The sequence below is a fragment of the Bufo bufo genome, chromosome 2 (assembly GCF_905171765.1).
Source record: "Bufo bufo chromosome 2, aBufBuf1.1, whole genome shotgun sequence".
Lineage (NCBI taxonomy): Eukaryota > Metazoa > Chordata > Amphibia > Anura > Bufonidae > Bufo > Bufo bufo.
Genome location: NC_053390.1, coordinates 290,871,703 through 290,890,964, shown reverse-complemented (window position 1 = coordinate 290,890,964; position 19,262 = coordinate 290,871,703). Strand labels below are relative to the sequence as shown.

The 19,262-nt window shown below is 48.5% G+C and overlaps 1 protein-coding gene across 1 annotated transcript in view; it reads left to right on the top strand.

The window, feature by feature from the left end:
- INPP5J (inositol polyphosphate-5-phosphatase J) overlaps positions 1-19,262 on the top strand; it is an 85,078-nt gene that overhangs the window by 34,264 nt on the left and 31,552 nt on the right. The window contains exons 4-6 of the mRNA XM_040416720.1: positions 70-178; positions 15,340-15,456; positions 16,373-16,548. Of these exons, the coding sequence (XP_040272654.1) occupies positions 70-178; positions 15,340-15,456; positions 16,373-16,548 (402 nt within the window). The remainder of the gene's footprint in view (positions 1-69; positions 179-15,339; positions 15,457-16,372; positions 16,549-19,262) is intronic.

The window sequence follows — 19,262 nt, the reverse complement described above, 5'->3', positions numbered from 1 at the left end:
TGACATTTAATATCTGTGACCACCTGTAGTGTTTTCACTTATCAGCTGGATTATACCATGTCTCTGCAGGTTACAGGAGGTCAATTCCATGATCAATAAGCGTCTAAAGGATGCACTGTTTTCAGATCACTGGAGTGAGGCGTTCATGGATATCTTGAGTCCCTTCAGCTATGTGCTGGTGAGATCTGGAGCAGGAGAGCGCGTAGATCAGTCTGTATGCTCTCATACTTTTTATTTTGCTTATGTTATACACACATAATGGCAAATGATCGCTGATTAGTGTGTATGTGTGTGTGTGTGTGTATATATATATATATATATATATATATATATATATAGTCGAGTCACATTATTACGACCACTTCCTACTTTCAATGTTGGCAGTGCGTAGCTCATGAAGGAAGTCACGTGTTGTGAGCTGACTTGGTGGGTATATAAAGTGTGATAGGCTGTCTGCACACATATACCTCTTTGCTGTCATGGGTAAAAGGGGCTATTTATCAGAGTTGCAAAAAGGGATGAATATTGGTTTCGGGCCAAGGGTTTCAGTATTTCTGAAACTGTGCAATTTATGTAGTGTTCACGTGCTGCTGTGGTAAAAGTGTATCGTGAGTGGACAAATGGCACCATTATGAATACAACGTGGAAACTACGGAGCACCATGTAAAATTGGAGAGGTGGACATCGGCTTCAAAGGTACGCGAGGGCGGGCCGACACGCTACAGTGGAGCAGCTACAAAAATGAACCAGGGAGCTTAAACAATAGTTCAGAGAACCCTACTGTGTACTGTGCTCTGAAGCAGATGGATGGTCACTGCACCTCTGCTTCGGCAGAAAAGGCTTCAATTTTTGTATCAGTATCAGCTTGGGCCTCTGCTGATTGACAAAGAGTTGCCTTCTCCAATGAGTCACATTTTCTTTTTCAACGGATGGACGTCAGGCGAGAAACATCAACACCCTGCAATCATTGCTGGAAGAACACAAGCTGGTGGTGGCAGTGTTATGATCTAGGGAATGTTTTTGTGGCATTCTCTGGGTCCACTTATCCATGTGGAAAGCACTCTCAACCGATCTGGGTATAAATCCATCCTTGCAGATCACATACACCCATACATACTGATTGTTTTCCCTGGGGTCAATGGGATCTTCCATCAAGACGATGCGACATGTCACTTGGCTAATAACATCCGACATTGGTTGGAAGAGCATGACCAAGACTTTCAAGTACTGCCCTGGCCCCCTTATAACCTAGACTTGAACCTAATTAAGTATCTGTTGGACCACCTCAATCATAGTGTTCACTCTTTGGAACCTCTTCCACACACCGTCCAGCAGCTGTGTGATGCACTGCAGTCAGCATGGCTCCAGATACATGAGACCTCAGACAACCACTAGGACCTTACTGAGTCACTCCCAGGCCGTCTACCTGCTGCCCATGCTACACACAGCGATTGCTCTGGATATTCGCTGGTGGTTATAATAATGTGACTTTACTGTGAAGCAGGAAATAAACTTGCTAAAAAGTGTCTTATAGTCAGCAGTCAGGGTATTCCAGCAGTTCCAGATCCCCTGACTGTTTCCTTAAATGATTTAGCAGAGTTTGATCAATGGTAGAGGTGTGTGTCTGCACACTTGTCTCTCCCCTAACCTGACAATGATCTATGTGAAATCAGTGCAGGCAGGAGAGGAGGCTGAACCATGGTCAGCACTTGCAGCAAAAGAACAACTTGAGCTGAAGGTCTCTAAATGTAGTTACTGAGATGAAAGCTCTGAACTGCAGCTTAAAGGGAACCTGTCAGCGGCAAAACCCATCCCAAACTGCCAGCAGTATCTTCAAGTAGCCGGCAGTGAGTTTTGAATGATGATTTTCTTACTGTATTCTGATGACGCAGAAGTATGAAAAACGTTCTTTTATCCTCCGTCCGCGCTATTTTCCATTCAGGCTTGAAGTCAAGGGGGCAGCGGCCTCCTTGCTTCAAGTCAAGGTAACCACGCCTCCTTCCCTGCCTTTTCGCTGTGACTGACAGACGGTTGTTCAGCAAACCAAGCCGAACTCTGTGCATAAGCGCTGTCAGTCACAGCAAAGGGGCAGGGAAGGGGGCGTGGTTACCTTGACTTGAAGCAAGGAGGCCGCTGCCCCCTTGACTTCAAGCCTGAATGGAAAATAGCGCGGACGGAGGATAAAACTAGATTTTTGTGAACTCACCTGTAAAATCTCTTTCTCGCTGAGTTTTCATTGGGGGATACAGGACCGTGGGTATAGCTTGCTGCTGCCACTAGGAGGAGACACTAGGCTAGAACTGTTAACTCCTCCCCTGCAGGCTATACCCCCTCCAGCCAGGAGAGAGCATATCACTTTGTGCCCAAGCAGTAGGAGTAGGAGAAAAAAACTGAAACAAGAGAATAAAAATACACAACAAACGCCAGTGGTCCGAACCAAACCAAGGACGCACCTGGCTAACCCATCGCTAAACATTAGCATCAAAAGGAAATATCCATACTGGGTGGGTGCTGTGTCCCCCAATGAAAACTCAGTGAGAAAGAGATTTTACCGGTGAGTTCACAAAAATCTCGTTTTCGCGCTCGTTATCATTGGGAGACACAGGACCGTGGGACGTCCCAAAGCAGTTCATGGAGAGGGAAGAGCCCACACCTATAGAGAAACGCCCTCACGGAAGCTCAGGACACTGCCACCTGCAAGACCTTGCGGCCAAAGCAGCATCCGCCAATGCAAAAGAGTGCACCTGGTAAAACTTGGTGAACGTGCAAGGAGGACAAAGTCGCTGCCTTGTACAACTGTAAGGCTGGTTTCACACGGGCGTTGCGCGAAATGATGCGGGTGCGTTGCGGGAACATGCACGATTTTTCCGCACGAGTACAAAACATTGTAATGCGTTTTGCACGTGCGTGCGAAAAATCGGCATGTTTGGTACCCAAACTTCTTCACAGAAGTTCGGGTTTGGGTTAGGTGTTCTGTAGATTGTATTATTTTCCCTTATAACATGGTTATAAGGGAAAATAATAGCATTCTGAATACAGAATGCATAGTACAATAGGGCTGGAGGGGTTAAAAAATAATAATAATAATTTAACTCACCTTAATCCACTTGTTCGCGCAGCCCGGTGTCTCTTCTTTCTTCAGGACCTGGATAAAGGACCTGTGGTGACGTCACTGTGCTCATCACATGGTCCATCACATGATCTTTTACCATGGTGATGGATCATGTGACGGGCCATGTGATGAGCGCAGTGACGTCATCACAGGTCCTTTACCCAGGTCCTGAAGAAAGAAGACAGAAGAGACATCGGGCTGCGCGAACAAGTGGATTAAGGTTAGTTAAATATTTTATTTATTTTTTTAACCCCTCCAGCCCTATTGTACTATGCATTCTGTATTCAGAATGCTATTATTTTCAGTTATAACCATGTTATAAGGGAAAATAATAATGATCGGGTTTCCATCCCGATCGTCTCCTAGCAACCGTGCGTGAAAATCGCACCGCATCCGCACTTGCTTGCGGATGCTTGCGATTTTCACGCAGTCCCATTCACTTCTATGGGGCCTGCGTTGCGTGATAAATGCACAATATAGAGCATGTTGCGATTTTCACGCAACGCACAAGTGATGCGTCAAAATCACCGCTCATGTGCACAGCCCCATAGAAATAAATGGGTCCTGATTCAGTGCGGGTGCAATGCGTTCAACTCACGCATTGCACCCGTATGAAAAACTCGCCCGTGTGAAAGGGGCCTAAAGCTGACGCATGGTGGAGATGAACTCAAGAAGCACCGACCGCTGGTTGGGTGCACCGTAACTCCGCTGGGCGGTGCCTTGCCCCTGGAGCGGAATGCCTCAGCAACTGTCAAACAGATCCACCTGGAAACGTCCCCTTAGAGGCCGCCGAGCCTTTACAAGGACCTCCAGGAATAAGTAGGCAAGAGTCCATACAGCGGAAAGAGCTAGTCATGGACAAGCAAACCTCCGAGCCCGAATTCCATGGCTGATGGAAAGCTCGCTCTCTAGAATGCGAGGGAGAAGGAAAAACAGAAGGGAAAACAATGTCTGTGTTGACGTGGAAGGCGGCGACTACCTTCAGCGAAAAAGAAGGTGTGAAGAAAATAGACTTTATTCGGGTTTTACCTTTTGCCTTGTGGGGAAAAGGGTGTTCCAACGTTTGGGAGAATTGTGTGCTCTCTGCCTGGAGATAATTGGTTTATCCCTTAGAGAGAGGGCGGGTGTTACTGTAACTCTGTATGTTAATTGGTTATTGTCCTTTGTCTACTGTGGGAGATCCTCTTGCAGGAGGATTTCTCATAAAAGCCAGTGTGTTATCAATAAAAAGTGTTCCTGTTACACCCTTCATGAAGTCTAGGCTCATGGTTGGGGAATATTAAATTTGCTGGGGAGAATCATCTTGGAAGCTGCATTCATCGACCCTATCCCCCTATTTCCTATGGTAGCTATAATCACATATGCTCAGCTATTGGGGAAGGAATAGGAGGCCGCAGTACCATAACCACTGTAGGTCCTAACAACTGGTGGCAAGCGACTGTATTGAATGGGACGCATAAAGACAACTGGTGAATGGCCCAGCAGTACGAGAGACTAAAGAGGACTACACTAAAGGATCTGCTGGAAGCCCGAGGTCAGGTGGCAAGCAACAAAAAGAAAGCTACCCTCATAGCAGAACTAAGGGAGGGCGACCAAACCAGCGGCATGGCGGATGTCAGCCGGGAGGAAGCAGAGTTCCAACAGAAGGTGATGTGGAGGCTAAACCTATATGGGCCAAATCCCACACCGGAGATGGTGACGCAAGTCTTGGCGCAGGTGAGCGCAGAACGCAGAGCACAACAGGCAAGCTTAAACCAAGGATACACCGCTTCCTTAGCTGGATCTATAAATGTAGGACAGCGGAGAAAGATTAACTATGCTGCTTTTAAAAAAATTTCAGATGGAGAAATGGAAATTGACGCATATCTACAAGATTTCGAGCGTCAATGCGCTTTGGAGAGTCTGGAATCAGAACAATGGGCCGCGATTCTAAGCAGCAAACTCGCGGGCCGAGCTGCAGAGGCGCACCGAGCAGTTCCTGATACAGCCAACACGACTACGCCAGGGTAAAGGACATTCTGCTAGCCAGGTATGCCGTGACCCCAGAGACTTACAGGAAAAAGTTTCAGGCATTACGGAAAGGGGGCCGAGACTCCTACACCGAATGGGTTTTTAGGATGTATCGGGCAGCCCAAAACTGGATACAAGGCTGCCAGGCCACGACGCTAGAGGAGGTGCTACAACTCCTCTTGCTAGAACAATTTTTTTACCACACACCTGCAGACACCAGGGACTGGGTCAGAGACAGGAAGCCGGCCACAATTGAGGAAGCGGCCAAGCTGGCAGACGAGCATCACGAGGGAAGAAAAGGAGAGGCTAGTGGGAAACGCCCTCTGGTAAGGTCCAGCGCTCCAACGCCAGGTCCTGTGACCCACCACCGACCGAACGCGGTACCATCCACGACACAGCCTAATTTTAACCGGAGACTGCCATTGGTATGTCACCAATGCAATCAACCAGGGCACTACAAAATACATTGCCCTCAGCGGAGCAGAGGCAATTGGGAGCGGCCATCACCACCGCCACCGAGGGCAGCCGCTCATCACTATCAACATGAGCCGCTGGAAGACCACAGCCCTGAATCTGAGCAATGGGCCGTACTACATGAGGTTGACCTAGCCCAAGCCAAGGGGGACAACCGGGTGCACCACAGACAATGGGTCACCGTAGATAGAAAGGAGGCTGAGGCACTACGAGACTCTGGGGCCACCCTTACTCTGGTGCAGCCTCACACCGTATCTGCAAAAGCGCGCACCAACAGGACTGTTGCAGTAAGAGTGGCAGGAGGTGCCATCCACAAACTACCCACAGCCCGAGTGCAGTTAAATTGGGGCATCGGAGCCAAGCAGATGGAAGTAGGCATTATGTCTGGCCTACCTGCGGAAGTATTGTTGGGGAACGATTTGGGGTGCCTAACTTCACAGCTGCTTACCCCAGATCCCGCTGGTACCTGCCCTGTGACTACCAGGGCGCAAGCCCGCCGAGCTGGACAGACACACTCCGAGGAACCACAGGTAGGAACCCGAAATCCCCGTAGGATGCCCTAACCCTATTCCCTTCTGGGGCACTCCCCAAGACTTTGGCCAAGCCCAGCAGTCAGACCCCACCTTAGCAGGTTACAGGAAGGCCGTAGGTACCCCTAAGGAAGGTAATGCCCAAGAGAACTTCCACTGGGACAAGGGACTGCTATATAGGGTCACAGGGGGAGTGGGAAGTGGGGCAGCACAAGTTATAAAAAGGCAGCTAGTCGTACCCCGCAAATACAGAGCAGAGCTTCTAAAGCTCAGCCATGATATCCCGCTAGCCAGACATCTGGGTATCAAGAAAACTAAGGACCGCCTTACCCAGATGTTCTTCTGGCCAGGGATATCAAAAGACTTGCAGACATACTGCAGGACATGTGACACATGTCAAAGGATAGGGAAACGGGGGGACCATTCTACAGAGTGGCAGTAGACCTGATAGGGCCCCTCAACAAACCCAGCTTCTCCGGAAAGCGCTACATCCTCACGGTGGTGGACTACGCCACCAGGTACCCTGAGAGGCTGTGGCGCTCTCCAACATTGAGGCGGAGACGGTAGCAGAGGCTCTAGTCAGGATCTTTTCCCGAGTAGGATTCCCCCGGGAAATACTCTCCGATCAGGGAACACAGTTCACGGCAACTGTCACTCAACAGTTATGGCAGAGCTGCGGGGTGAAACCGTTTTTTAGCTCCCCCTACCACCCCCAGACCAACGGCCTCTGTGAACGATTCAACGGCACGCTTAAGCAGATGCTCACAGCGTTCCCAGAGTCCTACGGTCAATGGGAGAAATTTCTACCCCATCTCCTGTTTGTCTACCGGGAAGTGCCCCAGGCGTCGACCGGGTTCTCCCCCTTCGAACTCCTATACGGGAGAAATGTCAGGGGATCCCTGGACCTCATACGGGAGCACTGGGAGGGCAACACAGGAGAGGAAGGGATCCCAGTGTTACCATACGTGCTGGAGTTCCGGGACCGCCAGCGGGCACTGACCGAATCAGTTCGGGAGAACCTGCGGGCGGCCCAGAAACGACAGAAACAATGGTATGACCGGGGAGCACGAGATAGGAACCTGGAAGTAGGGCAAAAGGTATTAGCCCTCAGACCATCCAAAAAGGACAAGCTACAGGCAGCATGGCAGGGACTATTTAAAGTGGTGGAACGAATTAGCGACACCACCTATATTGTGGCCAAATGTTCGGATGAAAGGATCAGACGAGCCTTTCATGTGAACATGTTGAAACCGTACTTTGAGCGCTCCGAGGACGTGGCCGCTATCTGTGCCCCGTCCACTGATGATAGTGAGGGACTTCCCTTACCCAACCTACTGGCAGCTAACCAAGGTACCCTAGAGCAGGTCGGGTTGGGGGAGAAACTAGATCCCACACAGCAGGCAGATGCAAAACAACTGCTGCGGGAGTACAGTGGGCTGTTCTCGGTCCTACCCGGGTACACCTCCGCCACAGTACACCGGGTGGAGATGCAGGGGGAGACCCCATTACGGCAACAACCGTACCGTATCCTGGCAGCCGTACGGACCAGCATGTGGAAAGAAATCCAAGAAATGTTGGAGTTAGGGGTTATTGAGGCTTCCCAAAGTCCCTGGGCGTCCCCGGTGGTTCTAGTACCGAAGCGAGACGGTACGACTCGTTTCTGTATTGATTACCGAAAACTGAACGACCGGACGATCACTGACGCATACCCCATGCCACAGAGAGACAAATTGCTCGATCGCATGGCCAGCGGGCACTTCCTAACTACCCTGGACCTGTGCAAAGGGTATTGGCAAATTCCGCTAGACTCGGCCTCCATACCTAAGTCAGCATTCGTCACCCCATTCGGGCTATACCAATTTCGGGTTATGCCTTTTGGGATGAAGAATTCCCCGGCTACATTTCAACGAATGGCGGACCGACTTCTGGAGGGAGTGCAGGACTTCGCATGTGCCTACCTAGATGATATTGCCATCTATAGCGGCACATGGGAGGCGCACCTGACGCACTTGGCTACAGTATTTGGGAGGTTACAAGAAGCCGGTCTCACCCTGAAACCCGAGAAATGCCATGTGGTCCAATACCTGGGGCATAGAGTAGGGTCTGGGAAACAGCGCCCCGAACCCGCGAAAGTAGAGGCCATAGCCAATTGGCCCCAGCCCCGCACCATGACGCAGGTATTGGCGTTCCTAGGCACCGCAGGGTATTATAGAAAGTTCGTCCCTGAGTATAGCACCCTAGCAAAAACCCCAACCGACCTGACCAAAAAGTCCCTACCCAAGCAGGTAGCCTGGTTCCCGGAGTGTTCATGTCACGGCGGGCGTGCACTCAGTATGACAGATAACGAACCAACCAGGCTCTGGGCGAGAGACAGGGAAAGGGTCACCTCCTAGCTAATCCCTGACCTCTTTCTCTGCACTGCTCAGCCCATCTACAGATCTTGAAGGTAGATCTGAGATGTTCCTGTGCCTGGGCTGACAAAACCCTGAATTCCCTGAGATGGTGAAGTGGGAACTAGGAGCAGCCTGCTCGCACAGAACCTGGATGGGAAAGATGACACAAAACAACCAACTAGAAACAACACTTATCTTCCTGAGCTGGAGCAGACATCCAACCTTCCTTCCTAGCTTCCAAGATCACAATGATAAATATAATCCGCTCAGGGCACTGGGCAGAGGAGCTATTTAAACTAATGACTCCACCCAGTGCACCTGATGAGGGGCGGATCCAGCACGACTCCAAAACAAAGACTAAACTCGTGCTGCAATCCTGGCCGACCTCCGCACATCGTCAGAGTGGGGCATGACAGTACCCCCCCTTCTACGGGTGACCTCCGGACACCCTGGACCAACCTTATCCGGATGAGACCTATGAAAAGCCCTCACCAGTCGGCTGGCGTTGACATCCGACGCCGGAACCCACATCCTCTCCTCAGGACCGTATCCCCTCCAGTGCACCAGGTACTGAAGGGAACCCCGAAGAACTCTCGAGTCGAGAATCCTGGAGATCTCAAACTCCAAGTTTCCCTCGACTAGAACAGGCGGAGGAGGCAATGGCGATGGTTCCACCGGTCTCACATATTTTTTTAGTAAAGACCTGTGGAACACATCATGGATCCTCCAAGTCTGCGGAAGATCCAGCCGAAACGCCACAGGATTGATCACCGCCAAAATTTTATACGGACCAATAAATCTTGGACCCAGTTTCCAAGATGGGACTCTCAATTTGATATTTTTAGTGGACAACCACACCAGATCACCCACACACAGGTCCGGACCAGTCATACGTCTCTTGTCAGCCATTCGTTTATACCTCTCACCCATCCTCTCCAAATTCCCTTGAATCCTCCGCCAGATAGAGGATAAGGCAGAAGAGAATCTCTCCTCCTCTGGCATCCCAGAGGAACCAGACCCAGAGAAGGTACCAAACTGGGGATAGAAACCATATGCGCCAAAAAATGGCGACTTACCCGTGGACTCCTGTCTACGGTTATTCAACGCAAATTCTGCTAAAGACAAGAATGAGGATCAGTCCTCCTGATTCTCAGCCACAAAGCACCTCAAGTAGGTCTCTAGGTTTTGATTAGTACGCTCCGTCTGACCATTCGACTGCGGATGAAAAGCCGAAGAGAATGAAAGTTGAATGCCAAGCCGAGAGCAGAACGCCCTCCAAAACCTGGAGACAAACTGTGTGCCCCTATCAGAGACCACGTCCGAGGGAATACCATGCAATTTCACAATATTATCCACAAAAATCTGCGCAAGAGTCTTAGCGTTAGGCAGACTAGTTAGTGGTATAAAGTGAGCCATCTTACTGAAACAGTCAACCACCACCAAAATCACTGTTTTCCCGGAGGAACTCGGCAGATCCGTAATAAAGTCCATAGACAAATGCGTCCAAGGACGAGATGGAATAGACAATGGAAGAAGTGAACCAGGCGGTCGAGTATGAGCAACCTTTGACCGAGCGCAGGTTTCACAAGCTTTCACGTAATTCTCAATACTCTTATGCAACCCTGGGCACCAGAACCTCCAGGACACCAGATCACAGGTGGACTTACCAACAGGATGTCCAGCGAGAACAGTATCGTGATGTTCCTTGAACACCTTGTATCGTAGGCCCTCAGGAACAAACAACCTCCCTGTAAATCTGTCGGGAAGAGCGACTTTAAGCTCCCCACCAATTTGACCTGTACCTGATGCCAGAAACCTCTGACACTGTGTGACCGTACCACGCAGATCCGCAACCTCTAGGGATAAACCCTGCATGCGGTCAACCAGTGCATCAATTGACGCCATCACAAAAGCGCTGAGTGATGGCAGTCACAGTATGGCGGATTATAATGTCACGGTGGGCGTGCACTCAGTATGACAGATAACGAACCAACCAGGCTCTGGGCGAGAGACAGGGGAAGGGTCACCTCCTAGCTAATCCCTGACCTCTTTCTCTGCACTGCTCAGCCCATCTACAGATCTTGAAGGTAGATCTGAGATGTCCCCGTGCCTGGGCTGACAAAACCCTGAATTCCCTGAGATGGTGAAGTGGGAAATAGGAGCAGCCTGCTCGCACAGAACCTGGATGGGAAAGATGACACAAAACAACCAACTAGAAACAACACTTATCTTCCTGAGCTGGAGCAGACAGCCAACCTTCCTTCCTAGCTTCCAAGATCACAATGATGAATATAATCCGCTCAGGGCACTGGGCAGAGGAGCTATTTAAACTAATGACTCCACCCAGTGCACCTGATGAGGGGTGGATCCAGCACGACTCCAAAACAAACACTAAACTCGTGCTGCAATCCTGGCCGCCCTCTGCAGATTGTCAGAGTGGGGCATGACAGTGCAACGGCGTTCCAGAGACTTAAGACTGCTTTGAGCGAAGCTCCAGTTTTGGCGGCCCCAGACCCTAACAAAACCTTTCTCGTTCATACAGATGCCTCCATGTTTGGGCTGGGAGCCGTGCTGAGCCAAGTGGGGGGGCGATGGCTTGGAGCACCCGGTGGCATACCTCAGCCGTAAGTTATTACCTCGGGAGGTCAGCTATGCCACCGTTGAAAAAGAATGCCTGGCTCTTGTATGGGCCTTTAAGAAACTTCAACCGTACCTTTATGGCCGTGCCTTTACCCTACTCACTGACCACAACCCCCTCATTTGGCTCAACCGAGTCTCTGGAGACAATCCCCGGTTGCTGCACTGGAGTCTAGCGTTGCAGCCCTACAATTTTACACTACAATACCGCCTGGGCAAACAGAACGGCAATGCGGATCGGCTTTCCCGCCAAACCGACTTGGAAGTATAATTTTGGTACCCGGACATCCCCTAGCTAACCCGGCAGGGTCTAGGCGGGTATGCCGACCCATGGAACTAAGGGGGAGTATTGTGAAGAAAATAGACTTTATTCGGGTTTTACCTTTTTGTGAATTAATCGACCGCACACGCGGAATTCATGGAACTGTTTTGGGCAGGAGCCTCGTGTGTGGTCGATAATTTGTGACTTCTATGTTTTTTAAGAACCCCTGAACCGATCTGGGTGAAATGTGGATATGTTGGTCCCCCAGATCGGGGCTATCAGGGGATATGTAAATTGTGGGGATACCTTGTGGGGAAAAGGATGTTCCAACGTTTGGGAGAATTGTGTGCTCTCTGCCTGGAGATAATTGGTTTATCCCTTAAAGGGGTTGTCCGGGTTCAGAGCTGAACCCGGACATCCCTCCGTTTTCACCCCGGCAGTTCCCCCGACATGCTCCGATGCTCTCCTTTGCCCTGCGCTAAATTGCGCAGGGCAAAGGCATTTTTAGGAGTTCCAGTGACGTACCGGGGCTCTCCATGGGGCTGACAGGAACCCCGGTGACGTCACCGGCACTGATGGGCTAGGGAAGAGCTAAAGCCCGCCCCTCAGAGCCGGTGACGTCACCGAACACACTGCCAGGCGAAAGTTACCGCCCGGCAGTGTGTTATTGAAAACAAAAAGCCAGTGCCCTGCGCGATTTAGCGCAGGGCACGGGAGCGCATCGGAGCATGAGATGCTCCGATGCTAGCCTCAGGGGGGCTGTCTGGGTGAAAAAAAGGGTATGTCCGGGTTCAGCTCTGAACCCGGACAACCGCTTTAACTTATTTCAATAGCTCCCAGGCAGAGAGTGTTACTGTAACTCTGTATGTTAATTGGTTATTGTCCTTTGTTTACTGTGGGAGATCCTCTTGCAGGAGGATTTCTCATAAAAGCCAGTGTGTTATCAATAAAAAGTGTTCCTGTTACACCCTTCATGAAGTCTAGGCTCATGGTTGGGGAATATTCCATTTGCTGGGGAGAATCATCTTGGAAGCTGCATTCATCGACCCTATCCCCCTATTTCCTATGGTAGCTATAATCACATATGCTCAGCTATTGGGGAAGGAATTGTGGGTTTGGTGGACCAAGAAAGTCCAAGAAAAACGGACAGAGTAACAGGCGCAAATCCACAACCAATGGTAAATAACAAATTGGTCCTGAATAAACCAATTTGTTATTTACCATTGGTTGTGGATTTGCGCCTGTTACTCTGTCCGTTTTTCTTGGACTTTCTTGGTCCACCAAACCCACAGGAAGTGGCAAACGCTCCCTAGGAAGTGGTAAATTGGTAGACCGATGCCCCAGAGGCATAGAGGCTTGTGGTGAGACTTCTAGCGAGAGAAGCTGGTTGATAAACCACAGAGAAAAACTCCTGAATCAGGCATGCCCAAACGCAGGCCAAAGAACTAGTACCTGGGAGATAAGTAGAAGCAAAGCCGATCTGAGAATCACCGGCGGTGGGAAGCCTTGTCAGCGACCATATATTGACAGTGTGGCAACGCTGCCTAACGGGGAAAAATTAACCGGACCAAGATGAGAGAAATACTCCTGCCGGATGGAGTGCGGTGACGACGTCCAACACCCCAACCGTACCTGACAAACACTGGTCAAATAGTGATGGGATTTCAGACCATTACCACGCATGGCTACTGGTCAGGTAGATGGAAGGGGGAGGTCGGCAACCATTCAGGTCAAGGAGGAAGAAGAAATAGAAAGGGTGTTCCGTTCCAGGAACGAAACGTCTATCGGCGGTGGCAAGACGTAACAGCAACCCCGTTCTGCCTATGGAAGGTGGTAATGCATACAGCAAGCACTGCAGACAGTGGTAGTGCAATTACTCCACCTATGAAGGAGGGTTAATGCCTACAGCGGGAACTAATGCATATGGCGAGTCCTGTACCCAGTGGGAGTGCAATTACTCCACCTAAATAAGGGGGTAATGCATACAGCACACACTGTAACCAGTGATAATGTCATCGCGCCACCTATGGAAGGGGCTATTGCATACGGCAAGTACTGAACCCAGTGGAGATGCAATTCCACCACCTACGGCAGAGGGAATGCATACGTCCGGCACTGAAACCAGTGTTATTGCACTTAGTCCACCTATGGCAGGGGACAATGTATAAGGCAAGTACTGTATCCCGTAGTAGTGCAATTACTCCGCCTATGGGAATGGGTAATGTATACGACAAGTACTGCTGGCTACCATAGACACAATCTTGGGAGATTGATCCGGATTCATGTCGGATTCTGAATCAGTGATCCCCCCCCCCCCCCCCCCGGACTGACCGAGGGGCACAGAGGGGGAGTGAGAGGGCCTGCCTTCAGAGGTCCTGGGCTACGATAAATGGAGCCCGTTGCCTCTTAACTCTATAGACCCCTTAAAAAACAATTGCCGCCAAAGGGAGAGGGAGGGGGAAGAGGGTTAAACATACTTACCTAGTCCCGTGTACTCACCTCATCTTTAGCCTCCCTAAGTGGACCTGCAAGGTCACCTTTTCCAACAGGGTCACCTCCTCAGCAGCTGGCACCGGAGTGGAAGGAGTCTGGTATGGCAGGAGGGTCTTTTTCTTTGGCGGACCTAGGTGACCCCTTGGCTGGCGGGAAGCAGGGGAGCTGGGCTGCCCTGGATCCTCCTTTTGCTTCTGTGGGGAGGTCAAGCGGTGAGGGACTCCGACAACGGCCTTGCTCCCCGGGATAACAGAGAGGCTGGGCGACTCTGTTTCCCAAACCTAAAAGGGAAAAAGAAAAAAGAAAGAATCAACTAAGGAAGCCGCCCTGCATAAGGCAGGAAGGTCTGCCTCCTACAGACACTAAGCTAAAAACTGATATGCTCTCTTCTGGCTGGAGGGGGTATAGCCTGCAGGGGAGAAGTTAACAGTTCTAGCCTAGTGTCGCCTCCCAGTGGCAGCAGTATGCTATACCCAAGGTCCTGTGTCCTCCAGTGATAACGAGCAAGAAAAGAACGTTTTTCATACTTCTGCCTCATCAGAATGCAGTAAGAAAATCATCATTCGAAACTCTCTGCTGGCTACTTGAAGGTACTGCTGGCGGTTTGGGATGACTTTTGCCGCTGACCGGTTCCCTTTAAGGACCTTTGATGATGTCATTGGTGGGTGGGGCCAGTCAGGAAGTGCAGAAAAATGAGTTTTTATTGTACCCAGTATGTATGTTTGTGTGTTGTAGGACTGTGAGTGCATGTAGCAAGTCTGTATTTGTTGTGTGCATGTGGCTGTAGCATATCTGTGTGTGTTTGTGGATGCAGCATTGTTGTGTTTTTGTGAGCATGTTGAAGAGCTTGTTTATGTGCATTTGGCAGACTGTGTGTGTGTAATTTAGCAAACTTGTGTGCATGTAGCAGAGAATTTATTTTTTATTTTCTGTTGTCTAAACCTAGTGCGTGTCTTATAGTCCAAAATATGTGGTGGTGGGTAATATATGTTACTGTAATTTGTCAGGAAAGCTGATTACTAGTAAAGTACAATGAATAATATACTTGTGCCAAAAAGTATAATTCATTTAAATGGGAGCAGAGCTGCAGTGCGCTGGCACAGCCACTACACAGTGGATGAAGCCTTCTGCACGAGTGCTCACTCTTCATTCGTGGTTGGTCCCTGTTCTTTACATAGGGTGGGTACCAGAGGTGGCATATCCTATCCATATGCCATAAATGTCCAGACTGGACAACCCCTTTAACTTGCCCGATCTTAGAAAATGTGTTCAGAAATTAGAAAAGGTGTGAGGGTGTAGCAGAGCTGTGTGCATTCTACCAAGCATGTCTGTGAATTTTTCACAAGGCTTTCGAAATAGGCATTATAGTTAATCATGTGTAACATGTTCTTTTTATCAAACATTTAATTTGCTGTCTTTGTGTCATAGGTCAGCTCGGTGCGGATGCAAGGTTGCCTTTTGTTGGTGTTTGCAAAGTATTTCCACCTGCCCTATCTACGTGATATCCAAACTGACTGCACAAGGACTGGCTTAGGGGGTTACTGGGTTAGTATACCGCTACAGGCAGTTAGGCCTCATGTGCGGCACAATATGGATCCTTATACCTGAGGCTACACAGCAAATTTAGCTATCACATATTTGCATGACCAAAGATTCTGGTATAGCACAGTCTGCATTGCTGCCAATAAAAGTGAGCAGGGTCATGTCAACTGAAAAATATGTAGCCCTTTTCGTCAGCTTATCACTGGTACTGCGGATTTCGGTACGACCCTGTTCACCCTGAAGTAGGTTGTGCTGCACTGCAATCATTGGTCGCACAATGTGTGTGGTGAGTAAAGTCATCATGCAGCTTCAGCTCTAATGATGTATGTGTTGTGTGGTGTAAATTGCACCATGTATCACTCACTGATCCTTATCATAATCTACATGTGGTCATCAACCATTGCACACACTGAATTGACATGCTGCGGATTTGAAAATCCTCAATCCGGGGCAATTTACATGTGGAAAATTTCTGTACCTGATATATTTTTTTAATCTGATCTACTTGCTGCTACACTCTGGATGTGGGAAACCATCCTTAGGTTGCATACACACATAATTTGGCTCAGGCATTTTTTTACCTTTATCTTGCCCCTAGAAACCAATCAGTTTCCACCTTTCATTTTCCAAAGGAGCTCTGAAAAATGAAAGGTGGAATCTGATTGGTTGCTATGGGAAACTAAGCCAGTTCTACTTTACACCAGTTTTGATAAATCTCCCCCACTGTGTCCTACCACTAGCAGTTTCTTCATGGCATTTTCCCCAATAGACAAGGTATTGTTAAAACACCAAATAAACCAGCATTACAAGAAGTAATATGGTGGTGTGTATGAAGTATTACTCATATATTTTTTTTCCTCTTGATTGTTTAGTATGGTTGCCTAACTTTTGCTGCCTCTTATCTTCACTTCTATTTTAGGGAAACAAAGGTGGCGTCAGCATTCGGTTCTCTCTGTTTGGACACATGGTTTGCTTTCTGAACTGTCACTTGCCAGCTCACATGGAAAACTCTGACCAGCGTGTGGACAATTTTGAGAGTATTCTGCAGCTTCAGCAATTTCAGGGTCCGCTGGCAAATGGTGTCCTAGACCATGAGTAAGTTTCTGGTCTGAAATAAGGTTGAATGATTAGGCATAACTCCTTAGCAGGGTTTACACTTTCATGTTTTTAATGCAGTTTTTGAAGCCAAAGAATGGATCATAAACGGAGAACACAGATAACTCTACATAACTTTGGAGCATCCAGCGCGAGTCTAAATGTAAAGCAGCTTCCGAGCTGTCTTACATTTTGACCATTTTCTACAATTCAAACAGGCGTAGTTGCTCATAGCAACCAATCAGATTCCACCTTTCATTTTTGAGAGCTCCTTTGGAAAATGAAAGGTGGAATCTGATTGGTTACAGTGGGCAACTAAATTACGGGGAACCCATTGTTAGGTTCATGATGAGGGTAGTATGAAACAGAGGCAGGCTCGCTTATTTCACTGAACTCTTGGGGTCATTTATCAAACCGGTGTAAAGTAGAATAGGCTTAGTTGCCCACTGTAACCAATCAGATTCCACCTTTCATTTTCCAAAGAAGCTCTCAAAAATGAAAGGTGGAATCTGATTGGTTGCTACTAAGCCAGTTCTACTTTACACCAGTTTGATAAATGACCCCAATAGTTCAGTGAAATAAGCGAGCCTGCCTCTGTTTCATACTACCCTCATCATGAACCTAACAATGGGTTCCCCGTAATTTAGTGCACATGTATGGGTGCTGAAACAAAATCTCTGTGAGGCACCAAAAAAATCCGGTGCTGCGCTTTTGAATGGATTCTGCCACAGTTTGAGAATGATCATCTATTAGAATCACTTTCTATATTACTTTAGTGGGTACTGAGGCACGACATGTTAACAGCCAAAGCCTTTATTTTAACCAGTATATTATATAGAGTTTTATACTGTGGGAAAAAGTGCTGCAGTATAAAGTTTGACATTTATACAACCAAGCCCGGCTTGCCTATTAAGGCCTGGGACTGTGAGGCAAGCAGGGTCCATAAGTGGAGGACCAAGAGGTATGGAAACAAGATTAAGTCACACCCTTTTAGTGCTGGCACAACTCTCATTTTAATATAGCTCCTCAGGGTACAGCCATAAGTACAGTTGTGACGCAGCCGCCTTGTGACCATGAAAGGCGCAAAGGGATCATATTAAATTATTAGAACCAAATTATTTATTAAGTATCGATGGCCGCGCAGTAACCTGTAAAACTACAGAATTAACAATGATCAGCAAATAATTAGGTTGTAATTAGTTAATATTATCCCACTGCAGCCTGCATGGCCGTGAGGGGAATTGGACATCATGCAGCCAAACCTACTTGTTGTGAATATAGAAGACTGAGTGCAGGGGCGGACTGGCCATAGACCGTACAGGAACATTTCCTGTGAGCCGATACCCAGGGGGCCACCTGAGTACTCGTCATAGCTACTAGCCAGAAAAGTAATGGGCTGATGCTCCCAATTAACTAATGCTGGGAGTGTCAACGACTTATGCTCCTGGTCGGTGGCTGCAGGTGCCTTCTGACTCCTGAATTTAACTGTATTGCCATCCTGAGGCAACTGGAGTAGGAGGGCAGAACATGGCAGCTGGCTTTGGCCACCACAGAGGAGCAGCTTCTGGGAGGGATTTTTTTTGCTGCTGGAGCATAAGTTTGTGATGCACTGTGGTATTTGGTTCTGCAGGGGCCAGACTATGGTATTGCTGGCCCCACCTACTTGTGTTGACCCTGTCTTTTGTCAGTTTGACCCGCCTACAACATAGGACCACTTTTTCCACTTGAAATTCCCAGTCTGCCTCTGACTGAGTGATCAATAAAGCTGAAGGCAATGGATTACTGCATAGCTCGGTTGTGAGGAAGAGATCAGCTTCACAATCCTCTTGTGCGACATCACCATCTTGGAAAACCCCTTAGACTTCTTCGTCTTTAACATCTCACTGGTTTATCGCAGTCAAATCTTTTGTGAAGCATGGCCTGAGAATGTAAATCAGCAAGCATATGAAAATGAAGTGATGTGGACATAATGAGGTCTCAGAATAGGTTTCTCGGGTTATACAAATTCATTCAAACACATGAACATAGTGACAGGCCGCCACAGCTGCGCAGGTAGATGTATGACATTTACAGTATGTGCTCCAACTTTCCAAAAGTCAGATGTGTTTTATGAAACTTCAGAATGTCTGGGGTTTTACCTTTAGTATTCTGAACGTATGAGAAGTGCTTTTCCAGTTTTGTTTTCTTCCCTGAACCATACTTTAGTTTATTGTGTTCCCTTTTAAATTTTATTGTGCTAAGAATGGAAAATAAACAAATGAGATGAAATATAGATGTAGCAGAGAATAATGGTGCTAAGTGGGAATATCAGTCATGTACACAGTGCCGTGGAAAGCTTTGAACAAAGTTTAAAAGGGTTTTCTGAGATTTAAATACTGATGACTTATTCTCTGAATAGGTCATCACTATCTGATCGGTGGGGGGGGGGGGGTCCTACATCCGATCAGCTGTTTGAGAAGGCACCAGCACTCCTGTGAGCGCTGTGGTCTTCTCTATGTTCACCAAGCATAGTGCCATACATTGTATAGCAGCTGTTCGTGGTATCGCAGCTCAGCCTCATTCACTTCTATGGGGCTGATCAGCGCCTAGGCCACGTGACCGATGAACGTTTCGTCACTAGGCCTAGGGAAAGCTGTGAGAAGGCTGCATCGCTACTGCGAGCGCCGCGGCCTTCTCGAACAGCTGAACGGTGAGGGTCCCGGGTTGTCGGTGCC